Genomic DNA, 15,053 nt, shown 5'->3' with positions numbered 1-15,053 from the left:
CTCTTGCCGCATAGGATCTGTGTGGATCCCAGTTCAGCTACTGATTGATTGATTGATTGTGTGACTGTGGAAATGGATAAAAGCCCCCCACCCAAAAAAAGACCATCATCAGTGCAGGTAAAAAAAAAATTTAATTTTCATTTTTATCATCTACAATACTGTTTTTTTATAGTATAGTATAGTACATTGATTATTGTTTTCATTTTATGGATAAATGGCCTCGTTAGATAGTAAAATTCATGTTAAATTGCTGTTTTAGGGGTTGTTTAGGGGAACGGATTAATCCATTTTGCATTACTTTCTATGGGAAAGCGTGCCTTGGTTTAAGAACACTTTGGTTTAAGAATGGACTTCCGGAATGGATTAAGTTCATAAACCAAGGAACCACTGTATCTGAAAGCTTTTTATATTGTGTTTTTATATGTCTTCTCCCATACCAGCCCACTTCATCACCGGAATTGAAGGGTATATTTTGCAAACCAGCTAAAAGTCAGCAGACATTGCTTCTAAAAATAGTACCTCATTTCTGAGTTTTTCCAGTTCTTCATCTTTCTCTGTGATCAAGGCACTAGTAATACTGATGGATTTCTGCAAGGATGTTCTCTCTTCATCAATTTCTTTTTTTAAGTCAGATTCTCTAAAAGAGAGAGTCAAACAGTTTCATGAGTTAGGTGAAGACTTGCTCCATTAGTATTGCTTAAAAAGCCAAGTTGGGCAGGGGGAAGAGCTTGATTTTTTAAAACTATTATAGAAGTAGAAAAGGTTCTTATCAGAAGTTTCAGTTCTAGCTTTGCTGAGATTTAATACTTGGCAAAATTATTTGGGATTTTACAGCAGTTGAAATAAAGTGAAAAGTTTTACCTATGTAGATTCATGCCAGAATCTGCATATCATTGTATCCATTTGAATTTAAAGAAAAATGTTAATAGGATTGGGAGATAGAAAACTGAAAAGGAGGGGGAAGGTTGCATAGAGGGAGCCTAATTTCAGACTTTTGTTACTTCTTGTAACAGTTATTAACAAGCAACGAAAAGTGCATGCACAGCTGTCATGCAAAGCAGGGATGAAGCTGGACTTATCAGTTGGTCCTCACTAATTTCTGTTAACATCCAAATTTCCAGAGAAAGCACTTTTTGACCCAGAGTAACTGGGAGAGTTTTAATAGAGGGCTGGTTGGTCTGTAACAAACTAAAACACAAATGTACAGTTCAAAGGGTTGTAAACTATTATTATTCAGCATATAAAAAACACTAAACACCTCTATTTCTTGCTTGCATCTCAGTAAGTGGCTTCCTAAGCAAATAGCATGATAGATGGCTATGGGGGGGGACCCACCAAGGAGCTGGTTGAGGGGCCTTCAGAACACACTTGGAAGCTATTTACATTTGCCTGCATCTTAACATTGGTTTTGTAGCATTTGGATGGTGCTGGTGGTGATGTATAGCTCTCTCAGCATTCAGGAAAGGCTTGGCAACTGAGGCTTTTAAAACTTTCTTCTTAAGCATTTGATATCCAATACTTTTGATAATAAACTTTTAAAGATGAAGAAAGCAGCCTGAAAATCCAGGCAAAAGCACTTGAAGTAGCCTAAATTTACTAAGGGAGCTGCTGCTAAACAGGGAACTGGTGAAGAAAACAAAGTTGCCTTCAGATTTTGTCAAGTCACTTGAAACACAAGAATTTAAATGCCTTGGCCTTCCAATATTTTTGCATCGCTGACTCAATGCGTGAATCACAGTGGGCCCTGCCCTTCTTAGCAATTCTGACAGCCCCCTTGACTACTGTCTTCAGAAGACCACAGGCCAGGACCATGACTCGGCGAAGAAGAGAGGAAGAGACTTGTGCAGTTCATTAAGGGCCCCTTCTGTCTTTCCCCCGACAATTCAAGCTGACTCCGCAGGGCTCCTTCATTGACCACCACAGCGAGCAACTGCTGCTGCCAGGACTGGCCCTTCCACTAGGCAGAGTGAGACATCTGCTTGGAGGGGGGGGCTTTAAGTGTGTGCCATGTGGTCTGCCCAGCAGCCCCTAAGCTAGCTTGCTGCCCTGCGGTTCCATCATGAATGCTGAAGTAAGACCCAACTACCAGTCTAGTCAGGTTTTGTGCACAGAATGGGGAATGCACCACCTTGTCCTTTGGCTTGGGCTGCTCCTGGCTGCTGCTCTTCTTCCTCCTGCTTCCTTCCTGCCACCTGCTTCCCTGCCCGGAAGAGGACTCTGCTCCTGCTCCCTCTCATCCCCACAGCTGAAGGGGCCAAAGTAAGAGGCAGGTGAACGGGCAAGAAGGCTGCAATGGTGAAGAGTCCAGGGGGCTCGTGTCAGTGGGTTCATGCCGGGCCCTCAGCAGATGACCAACAATACCAACCCTTGAGGCAGGGCCCTGTTACTTTTCTGAACGCAGTCACAGAAAAGAAGTCCTCTAAAAGCCGCACTGAAAATAATGGGATGCTACTGTGCAATTCCTATTTATTTAAATAAGGCCTTAATGGGAGATACTACAAATTGGTTCAATCCCTTTACTGGGAGAGTGGGCCTGTTTTTTGTTCTTGTTTTTAAAGACAGCCAACAAATGCTATTGGAGGAAACTAAGATCAAGCAGAGGTAGCCAGAGAAAGAGAGCGCAAGAGAGTATCTCATGCACAGCCAGATGGAGCAGAATGCAAAGTTAAGAAGGGGATAATCAGTAGCCCTAAACCAAAGGTTGCTAAGTGTCCATGGTATCTACAGTTAGTGAGAACCACGATAACCAGTGGGTGAAATACAGCACAGTCCTTGCAGGAGCCCAAGAAATATGGCAAAAACAAACAAACAAACAACAGTGATAATACATCACAGAATTCTATTTGACGTTATGCAGATGTTTAGTCTTAGTCATGGAAGCAGCAACTGGAGAATCTGGGATGTACAGACATGAAGGCACACACCACAGCTGGGTCAGAGTTGTTGTTTTTTAAGACAGAGAAGGAATTGAACAGAATCAGGCCACAGCCCCGAACAGCTGCCCAGAGTGTCTCTTCTAAATATCAGAAAGGCTATGTTTTGTTCCAGAAAAGCTCCATGGCATTTAAGTCTGCCTTTGATTCTGCAGAATGCTTGTTGAGCACATGAGTGACAGCTCCTATATGTCAACCATTGACCACTGGTCTGCTAAAACTAACAGCAGCATGCCTTGCATAATTACTGGGGCCGTCTGGGCATCGCTGGGTATAATGCTGTGCGTGCATTCAGGGTATGTGCGTGAGTGTAAGTAAAAGTATTTGCATGTAGGTAAACTCTGCACACACACACAAAGCAAGTTGTATTCACACTATTTGGCTAGTTTTGCATCATTTTTGCGCTGGTTTACAAAATTTGAGAAGAAAGGAAATGGCAGGAGGACACAGAGAAGGGTATAGGCGTCTCCTGACAACCATGGGGGCTAGGAACTTGGTTGAAAAGCAGAAAAGAAGAGCCAGGATTATTAAGATGCCAGTCTTTGCACTAGGCAGAAAACATTGTGTTTTGGGGTGTGTGTGTGAAATGCATCTAATTTTGGAGGTGATCCCAGCTTATCATACAAACTGTTCTTCTGGCCAGTGACATTCCACACTTCCACACTTCACAAGCCATTCTCCAAGTGGGAAAGCACACGGCCAGTAATTACTACCGTAGGGCTGCAGTGCTTAGTCACTTAAAAACTGTGGACAGACGAAAAAGGTGCAGATACACACATACATATATATAAATTTATATTATTATTTATAATACAACTACTTATGGAGGTAGCAAGTACCATCCTAAATGAGGGTCTCTCTCTAATGTGAGAGACAAGGGCGAATATATGCCATATCTAAGATGATGCACTGCTACAATGCATGCACACACCATCTAAAGAGCATTTCTTTACTCATATGCAAATTTAAGCAATTAACTAGAACCCATATAATTAATTAGGTAAGCTATTTCAAATCAGGTGACAGGCCTAATATACAGTATACACATTTCTCAGATACCTCTCACATCTGTTCCCTTCCACCTTGACTTTGAAAAATGCCTCTTGCATACACCTCCATACACTTCAACTGGATCTGCCAGCACAGAACCCCCATGATACACAACAAGAGGCCCAGAACCATTGGGCTCTTAGCATTGGGCAAAATGAGACAGTCCACCCCTGGCCGCAGTAAGGTAAGGCACAGCAAATAATCATTTTATTATGTTTTTACTAACATAAGGGAAAGTAGTCTTTTGGAAATTCTGCCTTGGCACCAAAATGCTCTGCCAATATTTATCCTTGGGTTAAAAAAATGTGGCCATTCTATGGTTAAATTGGAAGTTGTTCTTTGAATGACAAACTATATATATATATATATATATATATATATATATATATATATATATATATATATTTCTATATACAGTAGTTGTGTGTGTTTGTGTATACACCACACCCACACCCCAGCAATTTGAAAGTTCAGTCATGCTGAGAAACCAAATCCATTTTCTTGTAGGATGGGAGCACAGTTATTATCAACTTGAAAAGTATAATTTCATGGCTCAAAAGACCCATTTAACAACAGTTTCCAATTGGTTTATTAGGGCAGGGCTCATGACCGTTTTGTACAGTAATTCCCATGCTTTGTACCAATTTTTTTAGTGACATTTAAGGCTGCAAGGGGCTCACCCCACCAGAAGCATCTCCTGAGCAAGTTCCACTGAAATGAATGGGATTTGCTCCACTGAGCGAAGTAGATTTGTGCAGGAGACATTCTTAGTGGTTTGTGCCCAGAAGCAGTTACTAAATATATCACATGGGTGACTCCAATAACCCCCAGCTAGAAGCACACCCAGATTCTTCGCTTGCCACAAAAGAAACCAAGAAATTCAAATAATGAAGCAAGTACCTTAAAGTGATACTGGGCAAGCTTTAAAAATGCAAGATAACAAGAACCACATGTTAGAAACATGGAAGAGAAATGCAAAATACAGTAAAGGAAGAACTAAATTTGCACTGAAGTGGATTCTGTTGTTGTTGTAAAAAATAAATAAATTTAATACTGCTGAGTATTTTACGAAACAAAAAAACAAACAAACCAAAAAAGCAAGACACCAAGGAAACAGAAAGGCAGCCGAAAAATATGTACAACAATTTTTATTGGCGAGGAAAAAAAAAGTTATTTATTGTAACGTGGATAGACTTTCTTTAGTCTTACCATTAAAGACACACAGATATAGCAAAGGAAGCAAGGGTAGGAAAGGGAAGAGAGAGGAGTGAAATGAGTATTGAGAAAATAGCGCAGGCTCAGAGACAAGTCAGACAGTTAGCAAATCCACAATGGATCTAATGAGCTGAAGCAACACTGAGCCCCCTTTTAGCTAGAGAGCCCCAAAATTCTCAAACTGCGCCTTCATCAACCTGGTGCCCTCCAGAGGTTTTGAACTACAACCGATAGGAATCAGTGGCACTTACTTAGCTGACCTCCCTTCACGTGTATCACTGTGGCTTACCCAGGGGGGAGTGCACCAACCTCGCTGCCACCTCCCCTCTCTCCCTCCTGGTAACCTGAGTGCTGCTCTGCTCCCTGCGATGCCATAATCTCCAACCCTTGGCTGGGGCAGATGGAAGTTGCAGTCCACAATATCCAGAGGGCACCAGGTTGGAAATACCTACCTAATACCTACTTTCACAAAGACAATTTTGGGGGCAGGAGAAGAAGAATTATTGTGGGTGAAAGGGTGATGGGCAAGACTGCTCACTCCATGAGTTCTCTCTATGTCAACCGACCAAAGATCTCTTGTTTTTGCATCACAAAACCTGAGAGGTTAGACAGAAAACCTACTGCTAATTCCCGAGCCATGAAAATGAACTGTTTGGAAAGTCTCTGGTTAATTTAACTGTCTCAATCACTACAAGGTTATATACACTACAAGGCACCCTGTAAGCATACTTCAGAAATAAAACTCATTCATATTTCTATTCCAGTAAATTTGATATTTTTCTGTTACAATACTGAATTCCACCAGTGTAATTGCTGGATACTGGGAGGGTTAACTGCATAGCATAAGCTGAAAAAGGAAAGCACCACTAACCCAGAATATTTATGTTTGCCAGGATGCTTTTTTTCTAAATTAGTTATCCCCTGAAGGTGTTAAAATGTCAATGTTAAGATGTTTCACTCCCAGCTTTACAAGTTGTTGGCATTTGTCTGTCTAAAGAGGCAATGGACAAATGTGCCATTGGGTTGGGGGTTTAAAGTCAAACTGTTAGAGAGTTGTGAGCCTGCAGTGGAGTGTAGAGTTTAGCAATATTTTGACAAAACCACTTCATGAAGAATTTCAGAGCTGATCCATGGGGAGGCTATGCGCATTTTCCAGATCTGTTAAAGCGATTCAATACTCTAGTGCTAAAAATGGCACAATTATCTAGGTGCTGAAATGCAGAGAATAGAAGGGAACATCTAACCGAGTATGGCACATGCTAGATTAAGCAATATTGAATGCTTCTTAAGGTCAAGCCTTTTCAGACAAATTTTAGTGATGAGAAGGATGAAGCTGTTTGCAAGTATTTAGTATTCCACATGCATTTTCAACAGCTGAAGTGTGCAGTCCTGGGTTATTTCAACTAAAGAAGGGTAGATGGAATCAAACAGCTTCACTGTGGGTTTATTTAGTCCTATTTTTTCCTAATTGTCTGTAGGTACACACACCCAAACACCACCCCCCTGTGAGAAAGCTTACCTCTTTTTCATCTCTAGCAACTGGTTATTAAGGACAGATCTTTCTTCGTCCAGCTGAAAGAGAAAAACGGTCATTTACCATTTAAGAATCAAACAGTGCTATCTTCTAATTCAAACATCCTGCAACTTTCCCTAATTTGCAGATTGTCTTCTTTCCAGAGGTGGGAAAAGGGGGGGGCAGGGGAATCCTCTGCAACTTAAGCCATTTTCACAGAAATTGGTTATTTTCAGCAGGCGCATGAGGCCTCTTCCCCAACTCTTTCTCCCCTCTTCACATGCTCTCATTGACCATAGGGATTTGTTGAATCCCGACAGGAGAGTCCTCCTCTGCCCCTTTTAATCCCACAACAGCAACCAGCCAGATCACACCCCCCCGGCCCCCAGATCTCCCTAGCTATAGCCATTCCCCTCCATGTCTCTCAGCTCTGAGCTTTGGCCCTCAGTTCCCAAGAGAAGTTGGTGCTCTTTTTTTTTAGACCACAAGAGAGAGAAGGAAAGTGCAAACCATGGGAGGTTTGGCCTAGAACAGACATCATATTGTGCCGAGAATGTGCTTGAAGTCTAATATAGCTATTTTCAGTGACAGCTTCAGAGGACAGCTCCTCTGCCTCCCCCGCACAGGCAGGCTGCACATGCTTTTGCTCTCAATTTGAAGGCTTGCTGTAGAGGCAAGAGAAACTGAAACTCCAGAGGTGGAAGGAGAAGAATTTGGAAGGGAAAGTGCCTTTGTTCTCAAGGATGCAGGACACAAGGGCTTAAACCGGAGGTAAACAAGGGCAGCCCATGAAATCTCCTTCCTACAAGCTGCGGAGATATAACCTACTGCTAAAAGGTAAAATTCACATTTGTTGCTCCACCCACCACTGCCATGTCCCCACCCCAATCGACTTCAAGGGGCATCTTTGGCAATAGCCTGTCATGGAGAGCCCTGAGAGATCTCCTCTGGACAGCAGACTTCCTCAGAATTGAGGAATGTTGTGAGATGACAGGCACCCCCTCTGCACCTTCTGAAGACAATTGTTCCAATGGGTTTTCCCAGCTGGATGAACGGTTCTCTGCCATGGGTGTCTATTTTGTATTCTTTTGATTAAAAAACAACAACACATGTATTTGTTTTCCTCTTTCTGCTGTACATTGCTTTGATGCACTTGTGCAGAAGAATATTAATAAATTACTAACTATAATAATAATAATCTGCCAGTTTAACCTCACCATGGAGTCAGAAAATCCTTATAAGGCCCTAGAGCTGGGTCAGTATTCATGGAGAAACAGGTCTGCTGTACAGAGTGTTTGATGAGAAAGTATCAACTCCCTCTCCCACCCAAATGGCGCAGCCAGACTACATGCACTTACTACTTAGGAACACCACATCTCTACATATTATGTGATATAAATAACCACCACAAAAACTCTGAATATGCCATACTTCTTTTGCAACTTATTTTTTATATATCCAAGAAAAGACCTTTGGGTCTTGCTGAGAATTTCTGGCAGTAGCCCTTCTCCCTGCCCCCCCACGTGAAACAATGCCTTAGCATCAACAGACAAAATTTCCATATGCTACCCCCAGCAGGACCAAATGGGTTATGGGAAATTCCTTCAGCAAAAAATACATAGGAGAAGTTTGGATTTGATATCCCGCTTTATCACTACCCGAAGGAGTCTCAAAGCGGCTAACGTTCTCCTTTCCCTTCCTCCCTCACGACAAACACTCTGTGAGGCGAGTGGGGCTGAGAGACTTCAAAGAAGTGTGACTAGCCCAAGGTCACCCAGCAGCTGCATGTGGAGGAGCGGAGACGCGAACCCGGTTCACCAGATTACGAGTCTACTGTTCTTAACCACTACACCACACTGGTGGATTAATTTTTTTAAGTAATAAAACTTCCTAATTTTAAATTAAGCGCTGCTACACAAAGATTTGAAATACTGCAAGTCAGAAAAAATTCCCCAAGGTAAGGGTCTAATATACGATTGAATATCCTTTAATTAATTACAAAGCAGCTAATTAATTAAGCAGCCATGAAGAGAACACCCACATTTCCCCTTCCCAAGCATACAAACTATAGATGTAAATATAAAACACTAATGAAACAATATCAATCAAATCTGCAAAATGCCTCATGCATACACAGATTCACTAACAGATACTGTCCAGAATTTATATTGTTACCAGATTTCTTTACTCTAGGACTTCTGTGCTAACAACTGTCATATGCAGCAAGGGAAGGTGAAGAAGAGGCAGAAAGTCCTTGGACCAGATTTAACTTTGGGTCAAGCTCTTTCTCTTAACCAATTTCCACCCAATCCTACAACACCCAGTCACCCACCCACCTGGAAGCCCCTTCTGAAGCATTGCACGTAATGGGGGCAGCTGAGGACTTCCGGCGTGAGCGCCATAGCTGGCGGTCGGGAGTCATCTTGGTTCCGAGACGGCTCCGGTTTCTCCGGGGGTCAGGAGCTCCGCAACCGCGCAGCGGGCTCCGAAACCACGGGAAGAGCGTCCCGTGGCTTGGGTCTTCCAGCGGGCCCGTTTGGTGCCGTCCAGTTCTCGAGCCTCCCTTGTAAAAGGGAGGCGCGAGTGAACTGGCGCCGGCGCTGGGCTGAGGAAGTTGTCCCCCAACCGGAGAAACTAGCGGCAGCCGCTGCCAGCTGTGAGCACTCCGTGCTTCTGCAATTGGCTACAAAAGAAGAAATCCGTAAGTAACTAACTAATTTGGACTAATTTGGACTTAAAGAAAAAGGAATTGGCTTATGGAGAGGGATGTAAAACAGGAAGTCCGTCTCTCTCCTTTGCGCTAAGATCGAAAGTGACACCGGATTTGGCTATTGCTATTTTGAACTGTTTTGAAGTTTCTGCTGATTCTGATTCTGACCATTCTGACTGTTTAAAAACCCTTTTTTGGGGGGTGAAGTTTGAGTATGTTTTCTTCCGATGGATAAAGTATTAAAGTGTAAGAAAATCTACCCTCTGAGGAAGGGGGGAAATGGCGGCTGAACTGTGAATGAAAATGGAAAAGTACTGAAACTTTGTTATTTCCTGTTCACCCCTGTTAACTCATATCTGGTTCTCACGGTCCTCCCAGATCTGGCAATGGAGGAAAGAATTTTACAGTGATTAGAACTTTTGCAACAGAATGTCATTGGAACATTTTCTGGAATTCAAAATGCTGTTAAAAACTTGGCTGAGGAACAAGGAGAAGTCTTAAAGATTTATTCGCAATTAGAGAGGATTGTTCTCCAGAGTCTTCATTCGAAGAAGAGAAAATATATGCATTTAAAGAAGAGAAGCCTCATCGATGTGAGAGATCGGAGGTTGGCGACAGTGACATTAAAACGGCTTTCTGGGATGGGAGCCCAGAAATGCAGGACTATAAACTCGGAGATTTGAAATCTGATTTGAAGACTGGACGAAAGACATTTGGAAACAAAGTACAAGTAGCTGATAAGAGCTCAGCAAAGACACTTGATTGCAAGGTTTGGGTTTCTATGTATCAAGGGGAAGGTGACATTCTGGAACAAAGACAATGTGACATTTGGGAAGGAAGATTTGGACTGGGAAAATGCTGGGGGGAAGACTGGCGGGAGTTTGTGATGAGAGGAGGGAAGATGGTGAGGAGGGGGGTGGGGTAAGAGAATTTATAAGATCTATTAGGACGGCTAACCATGGCACCCGACCTCAGAGGGAGATATGTGACTTGGAGAAGGAAGGAATTTTCTAGGTTTCTTTTTTATGATAAAGTTCGGATGATAAAAATTATTTTCTTAAGGTAGGAATTAGAATAAACAAGAGCAATAGTTTTATTGAGTTAAGAGAAAAAAAGATATAAGAAGTTAAGATTGGAAATATTGTGTTGTATTTGATTTAAATAAGTTAACGGATATTAGAGGTTTATTTGAAGATTAAGAATAATGATGAATGATTGGTGAAATTAGTTACAAAGTCACTAAAGTAAATTAGAAATGAATGCAGAAGGGGAGAACGGGGGAAGTCCCCCTAAGAATGATTTGAAGTAAGATTCCAAATAATAGAATGGTGTGATCCTGTGTTCCTGTGGGTTGTTAGGTATGTATCTGTTATTTTTGTTTATTTTTTTGTCTGTTTTTGTATTTTGTAGTATGTTTGTATTTTCTTTGGTCTGTTTGATTTGTATGGAAATACCAATAAATTTCTTTTTTAAAAAAAAAAGTAATGGGGGCAGCTGAAACGCAGGTAGGTGAGCAACTCCGTTTTCTTGCAAGAGGGCCTATGCAGGAGAAGGGACTGGCAAATTGTGCTTCCTGGTGTGGTTTTGAATTTTAAGAAGTTAGAGAGGTAAATTTAGTGTGCCTCCACTTCAGCATTCCTTACACACCAACTCTGTAAGCTACTCGCTTTTGCTGGGGTGGGGGTGCTCATTTATCGAAAGACAGCATTGGGATGCCTTGCAGAAGTGGCTGATCTGGGCTAATTAGCTACACTAGGCTTTATTTAACTCCATGATTACCATGCCTTGAGCAGACACCCATTATTAGTGACCCCTCTTTATCCAACAAATTTAAGCTGCTTACAAATCAAATTTAAAATTCAATTTTTAAAAAAATGTATGTCTGCGAGCCATATCCAGAGTGCTTTGTTGGTACACGTCCAGCACCGGAGCCTGTGCTTGCAATAAGGTCTACATACTATTTTAGTTCACATTAATTAGTCCAGGGACCCCTGCAAGTTCTCCCAAGAGACAAAAGGACAAGAATTGCTGTAAGAGGCTGAAATGTAATGCCCGGGCTCTCTGCCTCCTCCGTGTCCCAGTTTCTTCTCAGCTTCCCAACTCCTGCTGATATAGTTTTCAAGCCCAAAGCGATACTCATGACATAGCTTGGGCATTCTGCATAGCCCAAGGTTGCTGAGAAGGACACCTGCTTCTCTTTTGAATAACCAAGTTCCTAGTCCTCATATTTGCAAATAAAAGCTTGGAGAAGAATCCATGCTTGTCTCCTACTCATTCCTCTTGCACAAAAACCCTAACCCCAATCAAAATATAATGATTGCAAATTACTTCAAAACATGATGCATGGCGGCAAAATTAGAAAGATATAAAGTAGATGTACCCAGATACTTGGTTCTGACTACAGGTTTTGGATTGTCTTGTTACCTTTGCAATGAATACACTTACAACCCAATGAGGAGAAGGATGAAAAGATGACGACAGATTGTGTGAACATAATATGCTCTCTAAGGAGTTGGGGCCATTACAGAGTTTTTCTTAGATCCCTGACTTAGAAGTTAGCCGAAAGTTGCTTGCTTGCGTGTGATGTCAAAGGCTGAAGCAGAACACAGATCCCTTGAGTCAGCTGCACCAAGTGTGTGATCCTGGCCAACTCCCAGTCATTTCAACAGAGATTGTGCATTAAAGGCCCATGCTATATGTCTATGTTAATATGTGGTATGAAGTAGATTTTATACAGCTACTAAATGACCACACATCTATCCCAAGCAAATCTCACAGCAAGCACAATGAATCTCATTTACACATATTCCAATTCAAAATCATCACACACAGCTTTCCAATACTCAAAAACAGTTTTGCTCACTTGCTCAAACATCCCTTATACAAATTAGTGCTGGGGTGTGTTGTTGGTTGGGGGGGACGGTCCAGCAAGCAGCTTCAGAAGCTCACTGTGATGAAAACCCCATTATAGAGATATTAATGTCAGGAAAGCCACTGGCAGAAAGACTGACCAATCTCTAAAGCTAATAGATGTAGGCCCTTGCTAACAATCAACTCTTCTTTCCATCAAACCTCCTCTCTCCTGCAAAGGATTTGTTGGGCATTATGCAATTTCCCCACTTTCTTGGATATCTTTGAAGATATTATGTTCAAATACTTTCAAACCCACCCAATGGAAGAGCTACAAATGTAGCACCTTGGAGATAGACTGGCTTTGCTGTCAGGGTGGACTTTTGCTGGCTGCAGCCACCCACAAGAGATCACACCACAAGAAACACTGAATTCATTTTAAGTTCTCATTGCCTTGTTGCTGCTGCTGCTGTTCTCCTGGCACATTTATACCCTGAAAGACAAATTCCCTCAATCATCAGCATGTGCCAAAATCCCCCCCCCCTCTCTCTCTCTCTCACACACACACACACACAAATGGAAGCGCATGGCTAGCTCTTAAAAACTCGCTTACAGCAAACTCCACCTCTGGAAAGCCAATGTGAAAGGACATACCTTCTGGTGACTGGTGACTTCCCCTTTGCCAAGCTCCTCAGCAAGTTTAATGTTCTCTTCTTGCAAGACAGCAAGCTGCTGGGACTTCTCAGCCTCCACCAGCTTTAGTACTTCTCTGTGAAGACAGAGAGCACATGGTTACCATAGGAACAAGAAGGGCAAGGGAGGGGAACAGTGGGAGAGAAATCAGCTTTGCAGCTTGCAAAAAAAAGGAAGGGAGAGAAAATCTCATGCTTGATGAGATATTTAATAAGGTGACAACCCACATCCCAAATGCCCTCCTCTGTCCAGCATCGATCTTCAAAAGTAAGCCAGTGGGTGCTAGGCGTGGAATCACTTCTTTTAAAATGAATTACTTTCCATGCCCTTTGAAACAAGCAAATACACACATTTATCATAGTGGTAAGTGGGCTGGGTCAAGTATAACCGTGTTAAGATACTTCTCTCATGAATGGTGTGAGATGAGAGAGACTGAAGAAGAGTTCAGGCAGCAGACTGCCACAATCCCCCCCCTCCAACAACAACAACACGCACACACAACCAGACCCCAGATGTTGCAGCAATTAGTTTCTAATTAAAACCCCACTCAACAACCGCGCAATAGGTACAGGGTGAAATATGCAATAAGGTTTATGTTATATATAAAGACAACTCACAAAGTGGCAGCTATGTTATTGTCCAGACTTATTTTAGGGCTGATTTTGGTGGGTTTTCAGTGCTTTCTACTCCCCACTCCTAACTCTACCCCCCTCCCAGCTTTTTGCTTCTCTCTCTTCTGCTTGTGAATGGCAAACATTCCACAGCCATCCAGAAGAAAGAGGGAGATTAAAATAAAATAAACTAAGTCAGTTGTGTTACAAGATCAACCAGGTACCTTGGAGGGTAGGAAGCAAGAGCCCACAAATTGCCCTCTGCATGTACATGAGAACATGTATGGCTTGCACTACTACACTGCTTGCTTGCTAATCATTCCCTAGTGGCAAACAACTAGAGCAGTGGTTTCCAATTAGGGGTCCAGGGCCCCCTGGAGGTCCACGGAACGCACCCAGGGAGTCCACAGCCCCATCGCTTGCATCCCCCTGAACTACATTTTTGTCACTTTTGCATGGTAATATCACAATTTTTATGGTCTGTTTTAGCACTGTGCAATTTTTCAATATATTGGCCAAAATTGGTTTTGAAATCACACCGCGATAACGATTTTGACTTGGCAATACACAGAAATATGAGTGCAGGGCAGCCAATTTCAAGGCACTGCCGATATTGCATGATGATCTCAGCCAATAACGCTGCTGATCTGAGCTGGCGGAGAACAGGGCAGCTGATTGCCCTCACTTCAAGGCACAGTAGCACTACCTTCCCCTGGCACTGAGGCGGAGCAGCTTTTCTCAGTCAGCAGGAAAGCAGCAGCAGCCACAGAAGACAGGCATCTTCACTGGCTGCCTTCCCTTCCAGCTCAAACCACGTGATGAAGGTGCCCAGCCCTAGGGTTGTTGTTGTTGGGGTTTTCTTAGTATATACCTAAAATCCTTTGCTTATTAGGGGAGACCTCATATTTTGTTCAAAAAATTGCTTTGCAGAGGTAACTACCATAGTTACCAAAAAAATTCTAAAGCAGGGGGTCCTCAGTAATTAGCTAATTGGGAACCACTGAACTAGAGAGAAGCAGTGCAGGAAGAATCAAGAATAAGCACAGTCCAAGCAGCACACCATTTAGTGTGCTCCTGGGTCAATTTCCATCCACAGAGGGGTCATAACCAAAAGACTCAGCCACCCAGCTCAAATTCAAAATGTTTGATGGTGAACGATTGGAGTAAGCAACACTGAAGAGCCCCGAGATCATCTGCATTAGGAGTTCCAACATCTAAGTGTTTTCTAGCTGTTTTCGTTTGTCACCTCAAAAAGCAACCATGCACTTGTTCTGTAAGTGGTCTTGAGTGATGCTTGGATTGCTGGAGAGTAAGAATGAGGCGCAATAATAGACATTTCTGGAGAAAGAATAATAGAATTGTAGAGTTGGAAGGGACCCTAAGGGTCATCTAGTCCAATCCCCTGCAATGCATGAATTTCAACCAAAGCACCCATGAAAGATTGGCATCCAACCTCTGCTTAAAAATCCTCAGAAGGT

General features: G+C 42.5%; 1 protein-coding gene across 9 annotated transcripts in view; it reads right to left on the bottom strand.

Moving 5' to 3' along the window:
- Positions 1 to 15,053, bottom strand: part of CLIP1 (CAP-Gly domain containing linker protein 1) — a 111,919-nt gene that overhangs the window by 10,596 nt on the left and 86,270 nt on the right. For 8 of the 9 annotated variants that reach the window (XM_033174213.1, XM_033174212.1, XM_033174214.1 and 5 more), the window contains 3 exons: positions 12,926 to 13,040; positions 6,718 to 6,770; positions 520 to 637 (listed from right to left, as the gene is read on the bottom strand). In XM_033174213.1, coding sequence (XP_033030104.1) covers positions 520 to 637; positions 6,718 to 6,770; positions 12,926 to 13,040 — 286 coding nt within the window. Of the gene's footprint in view, positions 1 to 519; positions 638 to 4,883; positions 4,905 to 6,717; positions 6,771 to 12,925; positions 13,041 to 15,053 lie in introns of all 9 variants that reach the window. The other variant, XM_033174216.1, reaches the window with a different exon arrangement.

Source organism: Lacerta agilis, chromosome 17, assembly GCF_009819535.1.
Source record: "Lacerta agilis isolate rLacAgi1 chromosome 17, rLacAgi1.pri, whole genome shotgun sequence".
Classification (NCBI taxonomy): domain Eukaryota; kingdom Metazoa; phylum Chordata; class Lepidosauria; order Squamata; family Lacertidae; genus Lacerta; species Lacerta agilis.
Note: the sequence above shows the minus strand (reverse complement) of the source record. Positions and strands in the feature narration are given on the sequence as shown.